General features: G+C 39.3%; 2 protein-coding genes across 2 annotated transcripts in view; one reads left to right on the plus strand and one right to left on the minus strand.

Annotated features, from left to right (window-relative positions):
* Positions 1-12494, plus strand: part of ube2ib (ubiquitin-conjugating enzyme E2Ib) — a 20725-nt gene extending 8231 nt beyond the window's left edge. Inside the window, exons 3-7 of the mRNA XM_062055942.1 lie at positions 1326-1409; positions 3562-3634; positions 3911-4020; positions 7170-7249; positions 11727-12494. Coding sequence (XP_061911926.1) covers positions 1326-1409; positions 3562-3634; positions 3911-4020; positions 7170-7249; positions 11727-11790 — 411 coding nt within the window. The 3' untranslated portion in view covers positions 11791-12494. The remainder of the gene's footprint in view (positions 1-1325; positions 1410-3561; positions 3635-3910; positions 4021-7169; positions 7250-11726) is intronic.
* A 171-nt stretch (positions 12495-12665) lies between these two features.
* On the minus strand, positions 12666-24206 carry LOC133656019 (cytokine receptor common subunit beta). The gene is made up of 7 exons (XM_062056761.1): positions 24193-24206; positions 23910-24112; positions 15117-15265; positions 14881-15049; positions 14722-14806; positions 14585-14642; positions 12666-13010 (listed from the first exon to the last, which is right to left on the minus strand). The coding sequence occupies exons 1-7, from the start codon at positions 24204-24206 to the stop codon at positions 12666-12668; spliced, it is 1023 nt and encodes a 340-aa protein (XP_061912745.1).
* Between the last annotated feature and the right edge of the window lie 794 nt (positions 24207-25000).

A 25000-nucleotide genomic window follows, 5' to 3' on the forward strand; every position in this document is an offset into this window, starting at 1 on the left:
AGCTGTAAATAACAATATATAAATAATAAATGTCAAGGTTGATCTCACGACGAAAACACTAACACATCGGCGTTAGGATTAGCATTCAGTTCACTTGGGTTGAGGCTAATAACACAAATGGAGTATCACTGACTACTTTTACAACATGTAACAAAGTAAATAGTTAATTTTTATGTTATTTACCTTCGTTCGACTCAGGTGCTGCCTCTCTTTTTCCACATTTATCCAACGAAGTAAGCAGCTGAGGTCGCCGTTCCGTGAATACGTTTGAGTCTGTCCACTTCTCGTAGCTTCGTGTATCGAAATTAGTTTGTATAAACAATAAACTCCATATATTTTAAAGACTTCGGCTGAGTAAAAACACTAATATATTTACATTGATCAGCGTTCTTCAGCACAAAAATGCCCCACAAAAGTTTCTGCATTTGAAAGCTCCTTTTGTTCTTCTTTTGTTATTCTTTCTCTCCGCTGTCAATTTGTTGTACTACCATTGTTGCTGCTTATCTGGATCAATGTGTCTGTCGCTTAAAAGGTCCACCAGAAAACAATGACTCGAGCGCTCGAGGTAGAGCATTCATACTTTGTTGTCCAATCCTTGTTAAGTCACATTTTTGCAATTTATTTGGATTTTTTTTTCCAGGGTTGAATGAGTAGTGTTCTTCTACTCACCCCACTGCTGCTTCATTGTGACACATATGCGCTGTTGTCCCCTGCGGGGTGGCGGGAGTACTGCATTCATGATCAACTCTAGTTTTAATGGTTTCTTCAAGCCTATTTAAGGCGATGTTTGGCGGGCCAAATGAATAGCTTCGTCCAGATGTTGCCCGCGAGCCGCCAGTTGAATTGAGTTAAACTAAGCTATTCAATTGTGCACATTTGAAACTACCTGGACTTGTCTGCAACAGAAAGTAAACCCGTGTGAGGTCACAAACGGGACATGCAACCCTTGTTTTTCCTTTATCATTAAAAAACACTCTAAAACTTAAAAAAATTAAAATGGAAGAAGGTCATAATAGATTTGATAACTGCATGTACAGGTACTTTTTGAAGATAATAACCGTGATAATGTTGGTCACACTAACCATGTTATAAAATTCTCATATCGTTACATCTGTTGTTAAATATGACACAAGATAGTCATACATTTTGAAAGACACACATCAGAATGCTCTACATTAGGCCTGAGTTTTGTTATGGTTTGAATGAATTTGTCTAATGTGCGAGATTCAACGTGTCTTGTTTTTATTAAAAAGATAAAAGACCATATTTTTTAGGTCCAGAATCTATTTTTCTGTTAATCAAACACTTGTACTCTCGCTTTACAGGGATTTGTCGCCGTACCAACAAAAAACCCAGATGGAACCATGAATCTGATGAACTGGGAGTGTGCGATCCCTGGCAAAAAGGGGGTAATGTTTTTTTAATCTTCCTAATTAAATTTAATTAAATATACAGTCGTGGTCAAAGGTTTACATACATTTGTAAAGAACATAATGTCATGGCTGTCTTGAGTTTCCAATCATTTCTACAACTCTAATATTTTTGTGGTATAGTGATTGGAGCACATACTTGTTTGTCACAAAAAACATTTGAGATTCACTGCAATAAGGCGCTTTTAGTAGCCATCCACAAGCTTCTGGCAAGCTTCTGGTTGAAGTTTTGACCACTCCACTTGACAGAATTGGTGCAGTTCAGCTAAATTTGTTGGTTTTCTGACATGGACTTGTTTCTTCAGCATTGTCCTCACGTTTAAGTCAGGACTTTGGGAAGGCCATTCTAAAACTTTAATTCTAGCCTGATTTAGCCATTCCTTTACCACTTTTGACGTGTGTTTGGGGTCATTGTCCTGTTGGAACACCTAACTGCACCCAGGATACCAAACTCTGGGCTGATGATTTTAGGTTGTCCTGAAGAATTTGGAGGTACCGTATTTTCCGCACTATAAGGCGCCCCGTGTTATTAGCCGCACGTTTAATGAACGGAATATTTCAAAACTTTGTTTACCTATTAGCCGCCCCGTGCTATTAGCCGCACCTACGCTACGCTAAAGGGAATGTCAACAAAACAGTCAGATAGGTCAGTCAAACTTTAATAATATATTACAAACCAGCGTTCTAACAACTCTGTTCACTCCCAAAATGTAATGTACAAATGTGCAATCACAAAAATAGTAACACTCAAAATAGTGCAGAACAATAGCAACATCAATAACTCAACGTTGCTCATACGTTAGTGTCACACAACACACAAAATAAACATTTAAAGCTCACTTTCTGAAGTTATTACTCATCCAGAAATCCCTCGAATTATTCTTCTTCGGTGTGCTTCACTTGTTTTTTGACACCATCTGTGATGTGGACGCGCATGCAGTCATAGATCAACAGGAACGCTGTTGAAAAAAGTCACCCGGTGTCTTCGCGTAAACGTCTATCAACCACTCGCTCATCTTTTCTTCATCCATCCATCCCTTCGAGATAGCTTTTATGATGACGCCGGCTGGAAAGTTCTCTTTTGGCAAGGTCTTCCTTTTGAATATCACCATGGGTGGAAGTTTCTGGCCGTTAGCATGGCAAGCTAGAACCACAGTAGGACGACTTCTCATTCCCTGTGGTGCGAATATTCACCGTACGTGTTCCCGTTGTATCCACAGTGCGGTTCACATGAATATCAAAAGTCAGTGGAACCTTGTACGCGTGTCTCTTAGTAGGAGACATTTTGTGGACATTTACAGAAACACAAAAATGAAATGAAACGTAATATCCGCGCGCTTCTTCTTCTACGGGGGCGGGTGCTCACCTTGGCGGTTGCTTACAGTAGAAGAAGAAGCGCTTCCTCTTCTATGGGGGCGGTTGCTTACCGTAGAAGAAGAAGCGCTTCCTCTTTTACGGGGAAAAAAGATGGCGGCTGTTTACCGTAGTTGCGAGACCTAAACTTTATGAAAATAAATATGAATATTAATCCATATATAAGGCGCACCGGGTTATTAGCCGCACTGTCTGCTTTTGAGAAAAATTGTGGTTTTTAGGTGCGGCTTATGGTGCGGAAAATACGGTAATCCTCCTTTTTCATTGTCCCAGTTACATTTACCAGTTCCATTGGCAGCAAAACAGGCCCAGAGCATAATACTACCACCACCATGCTTGACGGTAGGCTTGATGTTCCTGGGATTAAAGTTCTCACCTTTTCTTCTCCAAACATTGCTGGGTATTGTGGAAAAACAGCTCAATTTTTGTTTCATCTGACATCACATGGACAAAGATAAGACCCTCTGGAGGAAAGTTCTTTGGTCAGAACTTGTGACAAACAAGTATGTGCTCCAATCACTCTATCACAAAAAAATGAGAGTTGTAGAAATGATTGGAAACTCAAGACAGCCATGACATTGTTCTTTACGAATGTATGTAAACTTTTGACCACAACTGTATTTTCAAAGGAATGTAAGTTGTGTGTTATGAATTTATTTTTCTCACTGTACAATCCCTCAAAATTGTACATGAAATATCTGGAGAATTGTTGGAGTTTGTGTTTTGAAAAGTTAATCACATAATTGCGTGTCATCAGACTCCGTGGGAAGGAGGCCTTTTCAAACTGCGCATGTTGTTCAAGGATGACTATCCCTCATCGCCTCCAAAATGTGAGTTACCCTCCTTTCCTTTGATACTGTACATTACGTATAACTGTCGTTCTCCACTGAGGCTGTTTTGTAGTGCCAGGTAATTTTAGTAACCACTCAGATGTTTTCACATCTTAATTAAAAAAATGCAAGTATTGCAGTTTGAAATATCTTTAAAGCATTGTCTTTTGCAAAATTTCCTTGTAGCCGAACATTATCTCCTCTAATTCATAGTGCAGGGTGATTGAATCAGCTCTTGATTGTGTTGATGTAGTTTCTGCACAATTTGTGTTTTAGGTAAATTTGAGCCGCCACTCTTTCATCCAAATGTGTATCCGTCAGGCACAGTATGCCTTTCTATCCTAGAGGAGGACAAAGACTGGAGACCAGCCATTACAATAAAGCAGGTTTGGACTACATAAACATCATAGTACCAAATTGTAGCTCATTCTTCCATCACAATACATCATATTAAATAATGCACTGCATAAACAACAGCCTCTGATTGTCAGGTGTGTCATCCATTTAAACACACCTTAAATCTCCAGCGAGGGGAAAAAAACGTTGGTGCCACTCGATGGCTGCAATTGCCTTCACTGTGACTCTTTACCACAATATGAGACATGGTACCTGTAAAGCTGAAATTTCAAATGGGCTATAAAAAAACTACTGTAACAGGATTTTTGCAGCAAAATGATAAAATACATTATAGAAACAATTGTCTAACAAATACATTATGCACATACAGTAAATACTGTCCTCCTAATAGATGTCTGCTACCCCTCTCTGTTAATTAAGTAAATGCACATCTACAATAAGAGGAAATGCATTTATCAGCCATGTACAGTTAACCCTGTCAATAGTGGCCACATGCCGACAACAGCCACAAAAATAGTAGTGTTCAGGGCCGTAACTAAGATTTGACAAATACCAAGGTCAAAAGTTGGTGGTTTAAGAGGAGCTTTGAAAGGCTAAAATCATGTGTATCCCAGCACCTTATAAATATTACCTATAGCAACACAATGAATTTCCAGAATAACAAAAGCTTTCATTGAGGGAAAACTATCACATGTTATATTATCTAACATCTTTGACAAATGGACATTTTTCCTTAATATGCTGAAGTGTAGCGTACTAAGCCATTTTTAACATCATTAAAACATAAATGTTAAACCTTACTATAATTTCAACTATGAGCAACATCAAACTCACAACCTTTTGTTTGGCAACTTGGTATTAATGACGCGCGCCATGAGAGCTACCGGAAGTCGAACATGGAAATGTGTTATTTTTATCAGTGAACGAGCATGATGTGGCCAAGAGTACATTTGGGGTAAAACTTTTCTATGAAGCGCCCTGTCATCCAATAATTTACATTTGACATGTGCTTCTTTATGCAAAATGCCCCCCCCCCCCCCCCCCCACGGATCACGAAGACCCACACACATTTAAGTTTAGGGCAGGCGAGCTTGATCTCTGTGAGCAGAACCTGGCTGACATGACAATTTTCCTAACAGCACTTCACATTATTTTAATTAAGGTGAAACCAACATTGGTTAAGTCAGTGAAATAGAATGTTAATGTTATGTTCACAGCACATTTCATATCAGATGATATTTATAGTAAAAGTGGACTTCATTGTGTTACATTGCTGGAGCATGACCAAAGATTGTATATTGACCTGTATATGACCTCGGTGTCCTCAATGGTAGTTATGGCCATAGTAGTGTTATAAATGTTGTCTCTAGCGGCCACTTATTTTGCATCCCAATATAGTTTTTCACTCCCTACAGTGGCCACTGAAAAATAATTTGCTGCAACTATGCACTTGTTGATAGATTAAGTCCTCAAGTCTACTGAGTGCATTTGCCTTTTGGTTGTGCTGCGAGTTTGCTCCGTTCTCAAACGCTCACCAGCTGAACTGAACCACTGTTGCCAGCCATCCATCCATTTTCTTCCGCTTATCCGAGGTCGGGTCGCGGGGGCAGCAGCCTAAGCAGAGAAGCCCAGACTTCCCTCTCCCCAGCCACTTCGTCCAGCCCCTCCCGGGGGATCCCGAGGCTTTCCCAGGCCAGTCGGGAGACCTAGTCTTCCCAACGTGTCCTGGGTCTTCCCCGTGGCCTCCTACCGGTCGTGGAGGCCCTAAACACCTACCTAGGGAGGCGTTCGGGTGGCATCCTGACCAGATGCCTGAACCACCTCATCTGGCTCCTCTCGATGTGGAGGAGCAGCGGATTTACTTTGAACTCCTCCCGGATGACCGAGCTTCTCACCCTATCTCTAAGGGAGAGCCCCGCCACCCGGCGGAGGAAACTCATTTCGGCCGCTTGTACCCGTGATCTTGTCCTTTCGATCATAACCCAAACCTTATGACCATAGGTGAGGATGGGAACGTAGATCGACCAGCCCATCGCCTCTCATAGCGTACAACACCAGAGTGGGTGGTTCCATAGCCCTTGCTGTGCATCGAAGTGAGTCAACTATATCTAGCCGGAACTTCTCCACCTCGCGCACTAGCTCAGGCTCCTTCCCGCCCCAGCGAGGTGACGTTCCACGTCCCAAGAGCTACCTTATATAGCCGATGATCGGACCGCCAAGTGCCCTGCCTTCAGCTGCCGCCCAGCTCACAATGCACCCGACCTCTATGGCCCCTCCCATGAGTGGTGAGCCCATTTAAGTACCTCCTTACCACTTGCAGTAGTGGTAAGGAGGAAATTGCTCAGCCAGCATTGATACACATCATGACTTTAACTGTAAACAACTGGGTTGGAAGGCATCCTGGAATATTATTGACCATGAGAGAATGAAAATGGGTTAAAGCTTTTGCATATACCGGTACGTGTATGTCTGTTACTTGATCTCCTGGGCAAATAAAGGCTATGCACTTTCCTGCTTCTGGCTGGCGCAACGCCCCATGTGACGCAACCAGCCCATTAGATTTACATTTCCGCTTAGAGCATTTCTGCAACTGAGTGCTTCCCATTTACTTTGTTGCTAGATTTAGCAACTTTTTTTTTCCAGTTAGGGACATATCGCCTAGGGACAAGGTGAGAAGTATTACCATGAAATAATCAAACTTTATTTATAAAGTCCTAATCACACCTTAGAAAGACAACACAAAGTTTGTACACAACCAAAAACCCAATAACCCCTCTTTCCCTATACACTCCATCTCCACACACGCACACACAAATTAATGTATGGTCAGTCCCTGATTGTGATAATTATTTTCATAGACTGCACATGAAATGCCTGTGTAATAAAGATATAAACTATATATGAAACAGTGTATGATGCTATAACTTGTCTCTCTAGTGGCTGGAAATGTCTGGAAAATGATTACAAGGAAAGGAACCCTGGACATGTTTCACAACCAATATTTTTATATTGCATGTAGAGGTATATAAACTGCTGACCACTCATGATACCTCAAATGCAGCTACTGCCATCTTGTGGAGCTCATAAAAACTACAACAGCTGTTAATGCCAAAGCACTGACTTCCAAATAATTGAGCAAGGGGTGATGACTTGTTTCTCTGGATAATTTCTCCCACAGATTCTATTAGGTATTCAGGAACTCCTAAACGAGCCTAATATCCAGGATCCAGCCCAAGCAGAGGCCTACACGATCTACTGGTAAGAAACGCTGCACGTCTTTTCTTACATTATATGTTCAAGTTAAAAAGGCAATACAATGTAGAAATGATTGGCATCAATGGGTTATAGCCTAACATATTTTACAACAACTCTCACCAATCTCATTCTGCACGATCACAGACATATGGTCACATTCTAATCATGTGATTACACCTTGACTGCTGTCGACAGTTTTAAGTCAACTTTACTCATCACTTTTGTCACTACAAAGAGAGAATGGAGGCTGCAGTAATTGTGTAGTTTGGTCAATGAAACAACCCTAGTGTGTCTAGTTTATTTGTTTCCCCGGTAAGACATTTAATTAATCGAAAAAATAAAGATGGTTAACAAAATTTAGTGCTCTCCATCAGTGCAATAAAAATACCAAATATTTTATGTGATCATAAACTAACTCACACACACACACATTAAAAAATATTGCACATTTCCATTATGCAAATCCAATCAAGACTAAATTCAGTGAAGATAAGGAAATATTTATTATAGGATGCAAATATATTAAATCAATTAAACCCCAACTGTCTTGTACAATGAGTAAACAAAAGCAGAATCAAGCTAAAGCACATACCAACATAAACCACCCAGTTTAACTCCACCCTACCAATACTTGTGCAATATGATCATCTCCACTTGTTAGGCAAAACATCTGCCTCAAACATGCGACTTTATATTTTAAATGGGATGTAGCTGTGATCATTCTAATTTTAATTTAACACTTACTTCTGGCATATATTGGATAGCTGTGGTGTAAACCTTTTTCCACAGTCACTTTTGTTTTTAAACAGGTTTCACAGCCTGTCTGCAAACGTTTGGTGTGTTTGCAAATGAAGCCCTCCAGACCTCACCTTCCTCTAAAGTATATGAATGTGTCTTTTGAAAATATACCGTACTCTTATCTTGACGATCTACAGTATGTCACCCAGGGCTGGGCAATTATGATTGTGATCGTTGATCGCGATTAGTTTGAGTTTGATCACGGTAATCAGCTGGTAGCATATTTCCTCGATCAAACATGGCGGAAAAGTATGTTAGAAATTACCACAGTAGTAAACAGTAGGGAAGCAACGGCGCTTGGTATAATCCTGCACGGAACAATCCGCTTCTAGTGCGTGTGTGTGTGCGTGTAGGCTTGTGTGACTCTGTGTCCTTTTGTGCGTGACCTCCCATTCCACAATCGTGAAAGTGAGGCTTGTCACAACGTAATTAATGTCCAATCAGCGTTGTGCCTCTACACCTTACACAGCTTATAGTGCAGCCCAGAAGAACAAAATAAAGAAATATGTATAACACTAGCATAGAAGTTGAAACACAACATTTAAAAGGAGCAGACTCTTTAGTTTCACTATCTGCTGCAGCGCACCAATAATCCTGTCCTGAATGCTAACTTGTAGGCACTCAGAACGTCTATGTGACTGTATTGTTCTTGACTGGGAAAATCAACGCACCCACTAATTTAATCAGAAACTGCATTTTTATATTTAAATATTTTTTACTCAGACTTGTTTGTTGCTGCAAATATTCCACTCCTCTGATATAACATGTTGTAAAAAAAAAAAAAAAAAATCTGCAAAGAGACAGTTTTTTGTTTGTGAAGTGAAGTGAAGTGAATTATATTTATATAGCGCTTTTCTCTAGTGACTCAAAGCGCTTTTACATAGTGAAACCCAATATGTAAGTTACATTTAAACCAGTGTGGGTGGCACTGGGAGCAGGTGGGTAAAGTGTCTTGCCCAAGGACACAACGGCAGTGACTAGGATGGCGGGAGCGGGGATCGAACCTGGAACCCTCAAGTTGCTGGCACGGCCGCTTTACCAACCGAGCTATACCGCCCCATTTGTTTGTGGATAATAAAAAAACATGTTGTTCCTGAAATAATCATTAAACTTGTATGTGTTAGTACACATTATTTTACGGTACCTCAAATTTAAACTGCACTTTAATGTATTTTCATTCAATATAAGATACACAATTGGAGTTTTTAAAAACTCCACAATCTGGGTCATTGCTTGCCGTTTGCCAAAGCACTGATGTATAAAAGTAATTAAAGAATACAAATAATTAACCACTTGGAAGTGTTGTTTAGTAAATTACATTGAAATACAAGTTATAGTATTCACTACACCAATTATGCTTTGCTACAAGATACTGCAGTAGTAAACAGTAGAGATGCGTTACTTGCTATAATCCTGCGCGGGACAATCCGCTTGGAAAAAAAAAAATTCAAATTGTGATATTAATCGAGATCGGATGATATGAAAAAAATAATCGTGATCCTTTTTTTTTTTTTGCCATATTGCCCAGCCCTAATGTCACCTATATATTTTTTTCCAGTCATTGTCAAAAATAAACTTCATGAACTATATAGATTTAACGGTCACAATATTAGGTAAACCTTGTGCGGCGTACCAAAAAAAGCAGTATTTAATTGTTTGATTGCATGTCAGTGTTACTGGGCGCGCATTCCACTATAAGATGAAAATGATTGGCCATGCGATGAGGTGGCGACTTGTCCAGGGTGTACCCCGCCTTCCTCCCGTGTGCAGCTGGGATAGGCTCCAGCACCCCCGCGACCCTGTAAGGGACAAGCGGTAGGAAATGGATGGATGGATACTATAGCCTATTGTCTTGGGTTTCATCAAACCAAGTATTAAGGTTTAGCCGCTGATGCAAGTACTGGTCCATGTTGAAAAAACACTCCTGTGTAAAATGTCGACAAATTGAGGTATTTATTGTATCGACGTCAGAGCAGGCAGGCTGGCATGAGATGAGAAGGAACTACACGGGATGCTTCAGGCATCAATCTCCCTGCAGCAGAGGGGTGGAGGCTGGCTGACAGCATATACAGTACAGTATAAAGATGTACGTCAGTCTGTGACACCACAAATGGCCTGCTGTCAAAAAAAACAAGACTGCAAAACAGTGTTCAGAGGCATCCAAAACTACATGCAAGCTCACACCAAAATGCATAATCCTTGTGTTAAACAATGTCAAAGCATCAAATCATTAGAATCCAACATTTGTATGCCAGAAAAGAGGAAAATCAACACAAATTCCCTTTTAAAATCATCCTACAAATGCAAACTTTCCCCGGCTAGCTTCTCATATTTTGATTATGACAGGATCGGCCGTTAAATTGTCCAAATTTTGCCCTCTGGAGTTATCTGCCACATTGCACAACATAAAAAAGAGGAAAAGATTAGTCTAACCAACAAAGCTGTAAATATCAATGAGTGATTGCATGCGTGTGATGACAAGCATCAGTTTCATAAAGCAGAGGAAAATATTAGCTTAACCAACAAACTGTAAAGATCAGTCAGTGATTGCATGCCTATGATGACACGCAGCACTTTATAAAGCAGATGTGTCCACTTATGGTCACAGCTCTTAGGATTTACATGGCAGCTATTATTCTTTTGCTTGAAGTACCACATGCACAAGACCCAGTTCAAAATAAATAGATATACAGCATTAATACTACGATGCAGTTCTTACAAGGGACCTATGAGTGTTCTAATGTATATTTAACACACTTCCTTATGGTCTGGATAATATGTATTGGATATCATTTGGTGGAGCTTCTCCTCCCCCACTGGCTGAGAGCTTGATTAAATGTCCAAATGAGTGTCCACTTTGTTGAGACATCATGATGTAGCCAGACGGCATCCAAAACTGCATTCAAGCTCACACCATGGACAAATGAACCTTATCATTGGACATTCCAACATTATGAATTGTTTTCGACATATGGTCTACATAACATGTAATGGTGGTTCTTTGGTCAATATGTTGCATAGATTGTTTTACAGACCATCTTCAAACCGCTTTCTGACAGTCTCTTCAGGATGCTCCATTTTGGGAATGGTCTTACTTTCACAGCTCTACTTCCACTGTCTTCTCCCTGTCAGCCATGTGGTAGTTTTTATCGCTTCCGTATGGAGTTTAAAATAAGAAACTTACGGACTATGTCGTACTGGTGCAAAACATATAGAGCTATCCACTGATGTAACTTGTTGGAAAAACCTAACATTTTATTTGGAGGAAGTATAGTTGAAGGCAGGGTTGTTTTATATATAGCTTTACCATCCCTCCATAGCTTGATCAAACATTTTTGGGACCTATGTAGATCTCAAATACACAAAAACAGGTACCAGTTGGTAAGAAACGTTGGTTTGTCATAATAGGTCCCCTTTAACAATTATAAGTCAAATTCTAAATTAATCAATCATAGGTCCCTTTTTAATTAGAATTAAAATCAAATGTAATTGTAACTTAGTCGGGTATTGTAGGAGAAATGCTGATAATCAAGTCATCACCTGGCAGAGGATCATGAGGATGTTGCTGTCCCACCATGTCGAGAATGAAGTGTCTGGCGTCAAAGAGAAACTACTACTCATTTTGCTTGGGAGTGGGATTTGTGGGATTTTAGGTCCCTGATGATGTGTTTTTCTTTTCCAGCCAAAACAGAGTAGATTACGAAAAAAGAGTCCGAGGGCAGGCCAAAAAATTCTCTCCCTCATAAAGGCGAAGCGTGTCTTGCTGTGGCAGAAGGAATCACCTCCCCGCTCAGTCACAATGAATGTGCTCCCCTCACATCGGGACTTGCTTAAAGACTTCTATTTAAACTCTACACATTCTGTGCCATCCACACACACCCTCGACATGTCTTTTTTTTTTATTTTTATTTTTGTTTTCTCGATTGCTGGTTGGTGCGTAATGCTGAGAGGGGGATCGGTGCTTCAGCACCATCGTCATTTACTTTTTAAACATTGTCTTATGTGGTGCAAGGCACACAGTTTCATCAATGCCATGTAAAATGGCCATCATCCATGTCCAAGAAAGAAAATCTTTTTTTTTTTTTTTTCCTCTTTCAGAGTCTATTCCTTTTGTTTGTCCCTTCTTTTTCATTCATTAAATGTAAAGTCTGCTTATTTCATTGTCAGTATTTCAACTGCTGTATAATGAATGGCACTTTTATACTGTTGTATTTCACTAGTGTCTCTAGATGGTTCTAATTCTTCTTTCCCAGGTTTTCTATTCAGCATGCTGTAACATACGATAGAATCTGCTGCCTTGGCTGTCTTTTTGTTTTCAGAGTGTTTTTGCTTTGGGATAAATAAAAGGCGGCAGTGACCGAGGCAGGTAGGCATACCATTGTATCAGACTTTAAGGTTATAAGGTGCTTTGTTATTGTATGTGTTGGCATAAATAAAACTTTCTACAAAAGGGTTCTTTGCTTTATTGCTTGAGCGTTACTAACCAATTTGGTTGCTCCCAAGAAAAGCATGCACTTCCCACAAATGCTTTCCATTGAACACATGATTATATATTTTCTGAAAATTACTCTCTTCAATGGTCATCTTGTCAATTTTCTTCAGTCAATGCTCTCAATCTGTTTTATGGCAACATTTGGCAATTTCTTGCCGTTAGCTTGTGCTGCTGAAAAGTGCTAAGTGTGCAGTATTCATGGCAGTACCAGGATGAATCTCCCTCAGTGGGGGGAACACTGTTGAACCCTGTCTTATCCTGAAAAGGTGATAAATTGGTGCTCGGTGTAGTTCTCACTTTGTCACCCACCGGAGTAGCATCACATTCAGGATCGCCAATGTTTTCATATGTAGTCCTCTTATTCTGTGATGGTCTCTCCTCTCTGTGGACTTCTTTGGATGTCAGGCTGTCAATATGAAGCATCTCTTCTGGCTTCAGCATGGCAGTCGTGTTTGTTTGAGTGTCTGCCCAGTTCTGCAATCACAATCCATTTTAACTATGTACCTCCTTTAAAGACTGTCAATACTTAGGGGCAGAGCACCAAATTCTGGGCCCCAATACTAACATAAACCCAGATCAAATCATAATTTGATGTTGATATGATTCAGAGACAATATTAGTTTTTTTAGAACGATATAATCCGAAAAGAGTTCAGGGAGTTGAAACCAAGTTGATGCATTCACATCCTATTTAAATAAAGTTCAACCAACACTTTAGGTTGCATTATCAAGAGGAAACCTTTTCTGGGCACATTTTCAACATTAAAGCTATTTTTTTTAATACGTCCTACATTAAAATTAAGTGCAACCAAATCTCTACAGGTTAGATGAGCAGTTGACCTGCGACCACTCATTTTAACAACTAGAGTAGCCAAGAAAAGTTGCAACCAATACGAATACCACAACACAACTCTCAGCTATAGCCACAACTCAACAACATAAAGCCATAACAACTATTTAGTCAAAACACGACAATATAAAGACGCAATGGAAGTGACAGCAGACAAGTTTCAGCGACAGACCACAATGGCTGAAACGTAAAGTTGAAAACAAGAATAATGAACAAAGTTAGAAAAGTGAAATGTAACCACTTTTTCAGTCATAAATAGCTTTATTTTACTTTTTAAATGATACTAATATTACACCTTTTTGAAAATTTCGGCCTCACCTGGTCCGTGGGCAAAAATTTCTGTCCTTTGGGCTTAAAGTTGTGTTTTGGCTTTATATTATTGTGGTGTTGCTTTATGATCGTCTTGTTGCATTTGCTTTTCTCATGACCTTCCTCGGCCACTGTAGCTACCCGCCGCTCTTGTTTTGATGACAGATGGCGTCGGGCAGACCGACTTGATTAACGCTTACCGTCCATACCATTAAAAGTGCTAAACTTCATATAAAGTCTGCCGTAGTATCAATAAAATTGATTGATTCCCTTTTTTAAAACCAGGTTGGATAGATACCTATCTTCCCGTGGGCCAACTTGCTGAGCAAAAATTCAAGTAGTTGAATCTTAAAAACAAAAATCGATGTACATATTAATCGTCACACCCCTATAAACGTGCGATGCCTCTGTTTTGAACTTTTATCCAGGCTCCTTGAATACACCAGTTATGAGGTATGAGATTAATAAGTAAAACTTGTCCATAACATTTGGCAATTGGTACAACTGTAGAACATCTACTGGGGGTTAAGCCTCTACTGTTTTCCAAAACTAGTAGTGCCTCTGTTAGAAACTTCTATTTTTATCAAGGGTCCTTGGATGCATCACAGTTACAGCGTGTGCTTCGAGATGAATAAGTGAACCTTGTACACAGCTTTCATGGTGCCACAGATAAATTATAGTTGTAGTTCCATAATAATGGTGCTCTGTGAATGCACAACGATGAGCTTTGACAACGTGTTGCATGTAGTGTAAACATTTTTAATTTTATTCAAGCAACCTTATTATTGAAATTTTACAGGAACATTTGTCTTTTATAAACTAACATTTACAAAAGCCCAGGCCCCGCCTGCCCCCTTGGGGCCCCACTCCGACGCCCTTTCCAGACTTACCCTAAAATCTCCTTGGCAGTAGAGCACTGGTGTTGGGATGAAGGCACCTCGTCTCCACCTGCAAGTGTGCATTTATGAAGATGAAGCACGTTCGTATGAAAGTATCAAGGGTTTACCAAGACGGAGGAGATCCTTACTTTTCAAACAGAGCACAGCACAAAAGCAAGACAAGTGTGGCCATGACACCTAAAGTTATGAAGACCTTGAGAAATCCTGCTTGATCTGAGGAGAGCATCAATGTGATTTTTACCAAGATTTAAACCTGTAATAAGTGATTAGATTGAAGAAGGCCTTACTACTGGGTGTCCTCCAGTGGACCTCACTGGACCAGTCACTCCAGTCTCCAAAGAAAGGAGGGGCACCTGGCTTGGACCTCACTTTGGCAGCGTATTCTGTGTCCGCCACCAATAAACTATCATTCACGGAGGAGTACAAAGTGTCGATGTTGATGTCATGAATGATCCCCTGGAGGGGAAAAAAAGGACGCTGCGAGATGTTCTCACTTCCTGGTGTTAAAAATGTACTATCTTACATGTTTGTCCTGTCTTTTGTAGAAACGAAGTTGGTAGGTTAGGTGTTTCTTGAAGGTGGAGAAACATTTCTCGTAGGTGTGTTTCCATGCAAAGTGGTATTGACTTGAGTTGTGTCTGGCGGTGAGGCAGCATGGTGCGTTCGGTGTAACTGGGGGGAAAAGAAGATTTATTGAGCCTGCTCCTTTAGAGAAACCCATGAAATTTGACACCGCCATATTAGAAATAGTGGACACTCGAATTTAGGAAGTGAGCTCGGTAGTCAACAACAAACATTTTTTAAAACTTTGATCGTAAGTAGGAGTTTGCAAATTGCAAACTACAAACTACCGATAGGAGTCTTGAGTGTTGGCCATATCAGCACAAATCAAGTACCTACTTGCATTATTTCGTAGTGTGGTATGTTAGAAAAGATTAAATCAAGTGAAATTACGCAGAACAATGATAAATATGAAAAGCACAAACCTTAAAACAGATTTATGCTTTTTAAGTGGAGTGTTATTTTGTCCTTTGGTAACATGTTGTCGTCACAATAGTTAATGTATAAGTCGTAGTAAAATATTTTGATACATTTTTGAGCGCTGTGTGTAATGTTCTATATTTTCAATGGAACATTTAAAATGTTGGTGTTTACTTGAGACATATTGCAATCATAGTGCTGTCTACACTTATCTCGTATGTTTGTCTGCCATCTACTGGTTTTCATTGATTTAAACTTTTATTAATAGATTGCACAGTACAGTACATATTCCGTACAATTGACCACTAAATTTTAACACCCGAATAAGTTTTTCAACATGTTTAAGTCGGGGTCCACGTAAATCAATTAATGGTAACACTTATCATTACACCATGTACCAAATAAAATAGCTTCTAGGTGAGTAAGCTCAACCAAACTTATTCCTTACATAAGGCACACTGTCGCGTTTTGAGGGGAAAAAAAAGATTTTAAGTGCGCTTAATAGTCCGGTAAATAAACTATGCAGTAAGTTGAACGATGTGGACATGTTTGTTACTGTATACTTTCCAATACTCTTCTGCCTTGAAGACTTTTTATGTGTTGGTAATATGCAACTGTAATTATTTGATATTTGTTGATATTGACACGTGGTGTTTTATACTATTGAACTATTGTTCAATTATGGACACTAATTTCATACATCTAGCTTGTGTGCTATTGTGCGCTTAGCTGTTGTGTAGCTGCTAACTTCTAGTAACCAATAGCCTATTGAATCTGAGATTTTACATGCAAGCCAAAATCATCCGATTCTTCAACATCGAATTGGGACGCACTCTGTAAAAATGCAGCTCTATTTGACCACATGATTATTTATTGACAAGTCTATTGCTCAACACAGTTGTAAAAGAAGCAATGTTGTCTTAGCGGTAAGGTAACATCGACAAGTGTAACAGATTTTGGGAGGATTGGTGTTATAGATAATGGCGCTACTAATGCTGTCAGTGTTTTCCAGTAACTGGTCATCTCGGGCTACGTTCACACTGCAATGTGACCTATGTCTGATTCCTATTCGGATTTTATTCAAATCTGTCCCAGGCCTCTTTTGTAAGTGGATATACACTACCGTTCAAAAGTTTGGGGTCACATTGAAATGTCCTTATTTTTGAAGGAAAAGCACTGTACTTTTCAATGAAGATAACTTTAAACTAGTCTTAACTTTAAAGAAATACACTCTATACATTGCTAATGTGGTAAATGACTATTCTAGCTGCAAATGTCTGGTTTTTGGTGCAATATCTACATAGGTGTATAGAGGCCCATTTCCAGCAACTATCACTCCAGTGTTCTAATGGTATCTGTTTGCTCATTGGCTCAGAAGGCTAATTGATGATTAGAAAACCCTTGTGCAATCATGTTCACACATCTGAAAACAGTTTAGCTTGTTACAGGAGCTACAAAACTGACCTTCCTTTGAGCAGATTGAGTTTCTGGAGCATCACATTTGTGGGGTCAGTTAAACGCTCAAAATGGCCAGAAAAAGAGAACTTACACCTGAAACTCGACAGTCTATTCTTGTTCTTAGAAATGAAGGCTATTCCACAAAATTGTTTGGGTGACCCCAAACTTTTGAACGGTAGTGTATATTTATTTATTTTATTGTTAACTTTTACTAAGGGAAAATGGCCAAGAGGTCATACATTTCAACATTTTAACAACAATAAACTAAAAATAGATCAACAACTCAAAAACATGAATACTGTTCATAGGACTCTCTTAAATAGTTTTTTTTTAAACCCTTGTGCAACCTTTAGATTGACTATACACTCCCACTCTTTTGTGCAACCTTTAGATTGACTGTACACTCCCACTCTTTTGTGCAACCTTTAGATTGACTATACACTCCCACTCTTATAGGATCCAAAAAGTATCCGCTAATAAAGGCTGTATTAGTCGGCAGTAAATCAATTTTTTTAAATGTTCGACGCTTGATATCTTTTAACAACTTCAGATCTAACTATTGATATATATACATAGTTATTTTTGACAAAAGGCCATAACAAGTTTTTTTATAATGGGAAAATGCAATATTTCTATAAATAAGTTGCATAATTACAACCTGTAGGTAGGCTGGAGGTTGTGTTACTTACTCCTAATTTGATTTAAACAACCTTTTTATTGAACTTTGACAGAAAAATGTAATTCGTCTTAACTTTCATGACATCGTCTCTGATCACTGACAGATTTAAATCTTCAAATCTTAACAAAAGCCCAGGCCATGATCATTAAATTATGTGGTGGACCACATTGAATGATTTGGCTGGCCACATTAAACAACGTGGCAGGCCACTAGGGATGTACTGTATATCGTTAGTATTTTATTGATACAATATCCTTATCAATATTCCTTATAGCTACCGGTTTTTATCGGTACTGTACGGTAGGAAGGGGATTCATATGGCCCCATTTGTTACCTGACATGAAACCTGACAAATAAGGGTGTCCATTATCCACTTTAGCTGCCAGATGGCAGTAGAGAGTTGAATATCTTAAAATGTGTTTTGTGGCAATTCCAACTTTGTCCACAGCAACATTTTTTATGGAGAGTGACACGTTCCATAATTTTCAGCATTGCAAAATGATTAACCCCCGTCCCTCTTCCTCTCACACAAGTTCCAGCCAGGAATGGGGCCTTATGAATACCTTCCTTACTGTATACCTTACTGTTAAAAATGCATTTATTTGTACAATTTTTATTTGCACAAGACTATGTTAACATGATGTAACATCCCACAGCAGGGAAGTCTTTGATCCACACCTGCATTTAAGGTCTTAAGCAAGTCAAATAAGTTTGCAGTGCAATGCAGTGAAGTGAATTATATTTATATAACACGTTTCTCTAGAAACTCAAAAGGCTTTACAGAGTGAGACCCATTATCTACATCTTTCAGCTACATTGAAACCAGTGTGGGTGGCATTGGGAGAATGTGGGTAAAGTGTCTTGCCCAAGGACACAACAGCAGTGACGAGGCCACGCCGCCGCAGTTATGTCATCATTTTGTAAAGACCACACAGATCCATCACGGTTTCTATTCATTACCATTACACTCAGCTGGATTCATATTCATCTATGGTATGGTACTGTATATCATATCTTAATTTGTATCATATAGAATATATGATATAAATCAATACAAACTATAAGCATATTAGGTGGGTGTGCAGTTTAGCAAGGTGTGTTTTGTTTTCGTCAGACGGCGACTAGAGACCTGTCAGCAGATGCTATCTTGCTTCTGAGCAACTTTACTGTATTACTTCAATTTTTCACTTTTTTGAGTGGATTATTATTGGCCTGTGGATTACTGGATCGCTAGACACGGGACTTTGATGGTATTTTGAGGAGGAAATATTGTTGTTTTACAAACTTTTGTGTGGTGTTGCTTCCTTATTTAGGATTACTCCAAGCTGATTGTCACATTCTATAGGGCTAGGCCAGGGGTCGGCAACCCAAAACGTTGAAAGAGCCATATTGGACCCAAAATACAAAAAATAAATCTGTCTCGAGCCGCAAAAAACAAAAAGCCATATACAAGTGTTATAATGAAGGCAACACATGATGTAAGTGTCTATATTAGCTATATTAGCCTACTATCAAAATGACTATGTGTCGCAGACTGAAGCAAATCTTCGTTGACAGAAATTTTGAAATGTAATATTTATTCTACACATTTTTACAACATTAGAAAACATTAGTAAATCAGGGGCTACTCAGAAGGTGAGATAACTCCTGGAAATTACTGGCTTTTAATGGCCAAAGGTATAGATGTGTGTGTCCAAGTTAAGGGAAACGGCAGGCTGTCTTCTTCTAATGGATGTATTACAATCTTTGGCAAGCTAGGTAATGTTTGCTGTGGTCTGGAACAACATGGCACATAAACAACTATCTGAAATGCAGCCAATATTACATACAGATAATGTGCAATGAGCAGTGTTGGGACTAACGCGTTACAAAGTAATGCGTTACTGTAACGCCGTTATTTTCGGCGGTAACTAGTAGTCTAACGTGTTATTTTTTATATTCAGTAACGCAGTTATCGTTACTACATGATGCGTTACTGCATTATTTTTTTATATAGTATCGGCTAGAAACTGAGAAGATCTGAGTGTGTTTTATTGGAGAGCTGCGGTGTCGTCCTTCTGAATCTTCCTGTCTCACAAGAGGCGCGCTGTGTGTGTGTGCATGTGTGTGTGTGTGGGGGGGGGGGGGGGGCGTGGCGTCTCTGGGTTTACTAACAAGACATCATGGCGGAGCCGGAGTCGAGTTTCTTAACATGGAGATATTCTCACTACTTTTCTTTTGTCGAACACAAAGAAAAGAACATTTTAGTTAAATGTAAGTTGTGTCTTGGATCAAAGATCCTATCTACAGCCAAAAACAGCAATTCAAATCTGCTGAAACACCTACAAAAGCAACATGCTTCGACAAACCTAGTAAAGAGAGACACACTTCACCTTCACCTCCACCTAAGCAACAGCGGCTGGATTTTAACGGAGGCACTGCTAGCCAGGAGAACATTGATAGAGCCATTGCAGCATATGTGCTAGAAGACATGCAGGCTATTTCTACAGTGGAGTCACCCGCTTTCAGGAAGCTAATTAGCATGATATCGGGCATCAAACAGCAAATGGCAAGGAGAACATGTTCCAAGTACCTGGACACAGTGGACAGTGAGTACATAAACATAGAAAGCAAGCTAACGAAGACACTCTGCCTCTGTTCATCATTCAGCACTGAAGGTACACACACTCTGTCAATTGTCTTATAGACTCTTTCATTCTAGACTTCTAGAGTGTTTGATTATCACATCACTCTAAATGTATACACTATAAAGTTCACAAACATAAAGAGGGATCTTAGTGGGCCAGGCCAATCTTTCCTTTTCTCTAAACGAAAACTGGGGAATTGCGTAGAGTGTTCTGGGCTTCAGTACAGTGTTGATCTCCTGAAGACATGATTTTATTTCACAATTCCTTGAGAGAAAAAAACGCCTTGTTAGGCGTGTGTATAGCAGTATGTGTGCTGTATATAGTGACATGACATATAATCATGTCATGTGTGCCTTCCTTGGGTGAAGCCATGTTTACAGCTATGTTGTGACATGTTGTTATGATGCGGTTTGTTACTTATGTATGTTATGTTGCCGCTATTTAAAATGGTTTTGTCAATGTGTTCTGGCCCGAAATAAATTGGCCCTTTGAAACATATCTTTGTCTTTGTGTGTTGTATGTAGACCACATTGCTTAGCAGGGTTCAGTGATGCAAAAGCATGTAAAGTTTATCAACAGATTGTATTATTCTCCAGTGCAATAACAGTACTGAAATGAAGGCTAAAAGGGCATAAATGGGAGCCTTAAAAAAAGAAAAAGAAGAAGAAGTAACTAAATAGTTACTTTTCACAGTAACGCATTACTTTTTGGTGTAAGTAACTGACTTTTGAAATAAAGTAACTAGTAACTGTAACTAGTTACTTGTTTTCAGTAGCTTACCCAACACTGGTCATGAGACATGCAAAACAAAATTATATACAAAGAGGATAAAAGTAAATTGTATTAAATGAGCTCAAATATCTATATATATATATATATATACATATATATATATATATATATATATATATATATATATATATATATATATATATATATATATATATATATATATATATATATATATATATATATATATATATATATATATATATATCCAATATGTACATACAGCTAGCCTAAATAGCATGTTAGCATTGATTAGCTTGCAGTCATGCACTGACCAAATATGCCTGATTAGCACTCCAACAAGTCAATAACATCAACAAGGCGCACCTTTGTGCATTCACGCGCGGCATGAAACATTTGGTGGACAAAATGAGACAAAGAAGGAGTGGAAGATTTTACATGTAAACAAACCGTTGCGAAACAGTCCACACTATGGTGAGTTCAAGAATCGCCGAAATTAGTAGGACAAACGGTGTTCACCAAATACTCTCGTCAGTGAAGCATACACACAAACATTAAACAGTGGCCTTTTTAACAATTGGGAAGGTTTGTGTCATGTTTGTTCTCATACAAAAAACAGACTAAAACAAAAAAAATATTTCCCCCCCATCTTTTTCCATTTTCAGTTATTTTTTAAAAATGCTCCAAAGAGCCACTGGGGCATGCAGCTCAAGAGCCGCAGGTTGCTGACCCCCGGGCTCGGCGATCATCCAATATCCATTCAAATCTAAATTTTTTACATTGTTTTTAACCTGGCAGTTTAAAAGCTTTAGGGATTAGTTCAACGTTTTATCAACATTCTAACTGAATTAAAAAAAAAGTAATTAAATTAAATAAGAAAAAGCACAATAACAATGTACCAATACATTTGAGTTGACATGTTTCCAAGTAAAAGAAAGCACACACAGTGATGCATCAGTTATTATTTCAACACTGGTGCTCCAACTATAGTATTAGAAGCTGTCAAGCTATCATCAACTTGCCAATGAAGATGTTTAATCGGTGGTCGCGTCCACAACTGGCTGCAGTAATAGCAAGTGTTTTTTTCACACAGCTTTATGGCGACGAGTAAGTAGTCATCATATTTGAAAAATAAACATATCACCTGACACGTACAAGTCATGTTCGGCTCTGTATTTTAGAGTTAGTTTGGTGATGATAACTGTATTATGCTGATAGTATATATTTGTACCATGAATTGATTAACGTGGACCCCGACTTAAAAAAGTTGAAAAACTTATTCGGGTGTTACCATTTAGTGGTCAATTGTACGGAATATGTACTGTACTGTGCAATCTACTAATAAAAATTTCAATCAAACAAAAGTTAGAGGTGGCTGTGCATCCTAGAGGCAGACACAGGAATGGCCCCAGAAGGGTGCACCGTGCAGGGCTGCCATGTATAGAGCGCTGGCACAGCTCCATTGTCAAGTAAACATGATTCCCCCTTTTCCTCTCCATGACAGCATCTCAATCACATTACGCATTTAAATTCTGTTTTAATCTAACGTTGATTCCCTCCGCAATTGCAATGAAAAGTAGGGATGTCCGATAATATCAGACTGCAGATATTATCGGCCGATAAATGCTTTAAAATGTAATATCGGATATTATCGGTATCGGTTTCAAAATTATCGGTATCAGTTTCAAAAACTAAAATTTATGACTTTTTAAAACACTGCTGTGTACACGGACATAGGGAGAAGTACAGAGCGCCAATAAACCATAAAGGCACTGCCTTTGCGTGCCAGCCCAATCACATAATATCTACGGCTTTTCACACACACAAGTGAATGCAAGGCATACTTGGTCAACAGCCATACATGTCACACCGAGGGTGACCGTATAAACAACTTTAACACTGTTACAAATATGCGCCACACTGTGAACCCACACCAAACAAGAATGACAAACACATTTCGGGAGAACATCCGCACCGTAACACAACATAAACACAACAGAACAAATACCCAGAACCCCTTGCAGCACTAACTCTTCCGGGATGCTACAACATACACCCCTCGCTACCCCCACCTCAACCCTGCCCACCTCAACCTCCTCATGCTCTCTCAGGGAGAGCATGTCCCAAATTCCAAGCTGCTGTTTTGAGGCATGTTAAAAAAAATAATGCACTTTGTGACTTCAATAATAAATATGGCAGTGCCATGTTGGCATTTTTTTTCCATAACTTGAGTTGATTTATTTTGGAAAAGCTTGTTACATTGTTTAGTGCATCCACCAGGGGGCATCACAACAAAATTAGGCATAATAATGTGTTAATTCCACGACTGTATATATCGGAATCGGTAATTAAGAGTTGGACAATATCGGAATATCGGATATTGGCAAAAAAGCCATTTTCGGACATCTCTAATGAAAAGTAAATCTATGATTCTTTTAACTTTCGAGTACCGTAAAACTGGAAGTGGGGCGTTCAAAGTCCGACTCCAACTGACTATTCCACCGTGTCTTTTTTATGCTTTGCAGCGGCACTTGAGTGAATGTGACAGCGCACTTGTTATGACTAAAACAAATTTAAATGATAGCTGTATCGATAGTCCAGAATTTTATTGGTCCACTTGGACCGACCCAATTAGGAACCAGTACCTACAAATACCAGTGCTTGGTATACATCCCCATTGACTACATTGAATGAAATGACTGGCCACATAAAATTAGGTGGCGGGCCACATCTGGCCCCCTGGCCTTAAGTTTGACACAAGTGATTAATAATAGTGTGTTTTGTATAAAATAGTGCAGCAAGTTTAATGCTAATCCCCTACTGTTTGAGGCTGCTTTGTAGCGGCCATCTAGCATTTCGCAGGTCTCCGCGCCATCGCTTCGTTTTCCACAGAGCGAGATCAGAAAGAAGTCATAATCCTTCAAGCACTCGGGACGAGACGAGTCCGTTGTGTTTGTTGACACAGAGCAGGAGTAGAAACCTCCGCTGGTGTTTGACAGCATGCAGGCGTGTGCCGGGCCTCCGCTGCACAATGACAAGAGATCAATACAACCAGTTGTAAATACAGTTGGTGGGTTTTTTTGTTGTTGTTTTTTTTTGCTTACTCGTCATGTTTCATCTTGAAAGTCAACCAGTAGGAGTGATAAGTGGGCGAGGTCAAGTTAGCTGGTATACGGCTCAAGGAGCACTTGAATGTGGATATGAAGTCATTCACACACCGATGACTGTCTCTCACATCTAAAAGCATAAAAAAGGAATAACGACTCAGAATGACACGATGCATCCTATTATTGACGGTAAATAAAGATCATCACCTGTAGCAGCAGGTTCCAACATGCAGAAGGCGTGTAATATGAGCAGCGTCACTTTAAGCGGATCCATCTTTGGCTCATTTCTGCCCGAAACCTTCGTTTTAATGAAACGAAGAGGGGGAGGTATCACTGTCTTATCTTTGCAACTACGTGACAGGCTCATATCTGTAGGGCTGAACAAAACGGATGTTAGATTGCGTTCATGTAAGGAAAAAGACCGTTTTAAAAACGCCACCTTGACACCAAAGATTCAGCCTTAATAAAGTAATAATGATACCGCTCAGTGTTGATTTAGGACGGGGGTCAGCAACCTAGTGGCTCCCTGGAGTTTTTTCAAAAAATGCACACACATTTTTGTTGTAATATGGATCCTTTAGAAGGACAAACATGACACAAACCTTCCCAACTGTAAGAAATCCCACTGTTTATGTTAAACATGCTTTACTGATGAGAGTATTTGGCGAGCGCCGTTTTGTCCTAATTTCAGCGGTCTTTGAACTCGCCGTTGTTTGATTACAGGTACAACTTTCTACGACACTGCCACAGAAAGACGTGCTTTATGCCACTCCTTCTTTGTCTCATTTTGTTTACCAAACTTTTT

The sequence above is a fragment of the Entelurus aequoreus genome, linkage group LG08 (genome assembly GCF_033978785.1).
Source record: "Entelurus aequoreus isolate RoL-2023_Sb linkage group LG08, RoL_Eaeq_v1.1, whole genome shotgun sequence".
NCBI classification, from domain to species: Eukaryota; Metazoa; Chordata; class Actinopteri; order Syngnathiformes; family Syngnathidae; genus Entelurus; species Entelurus aequoreus.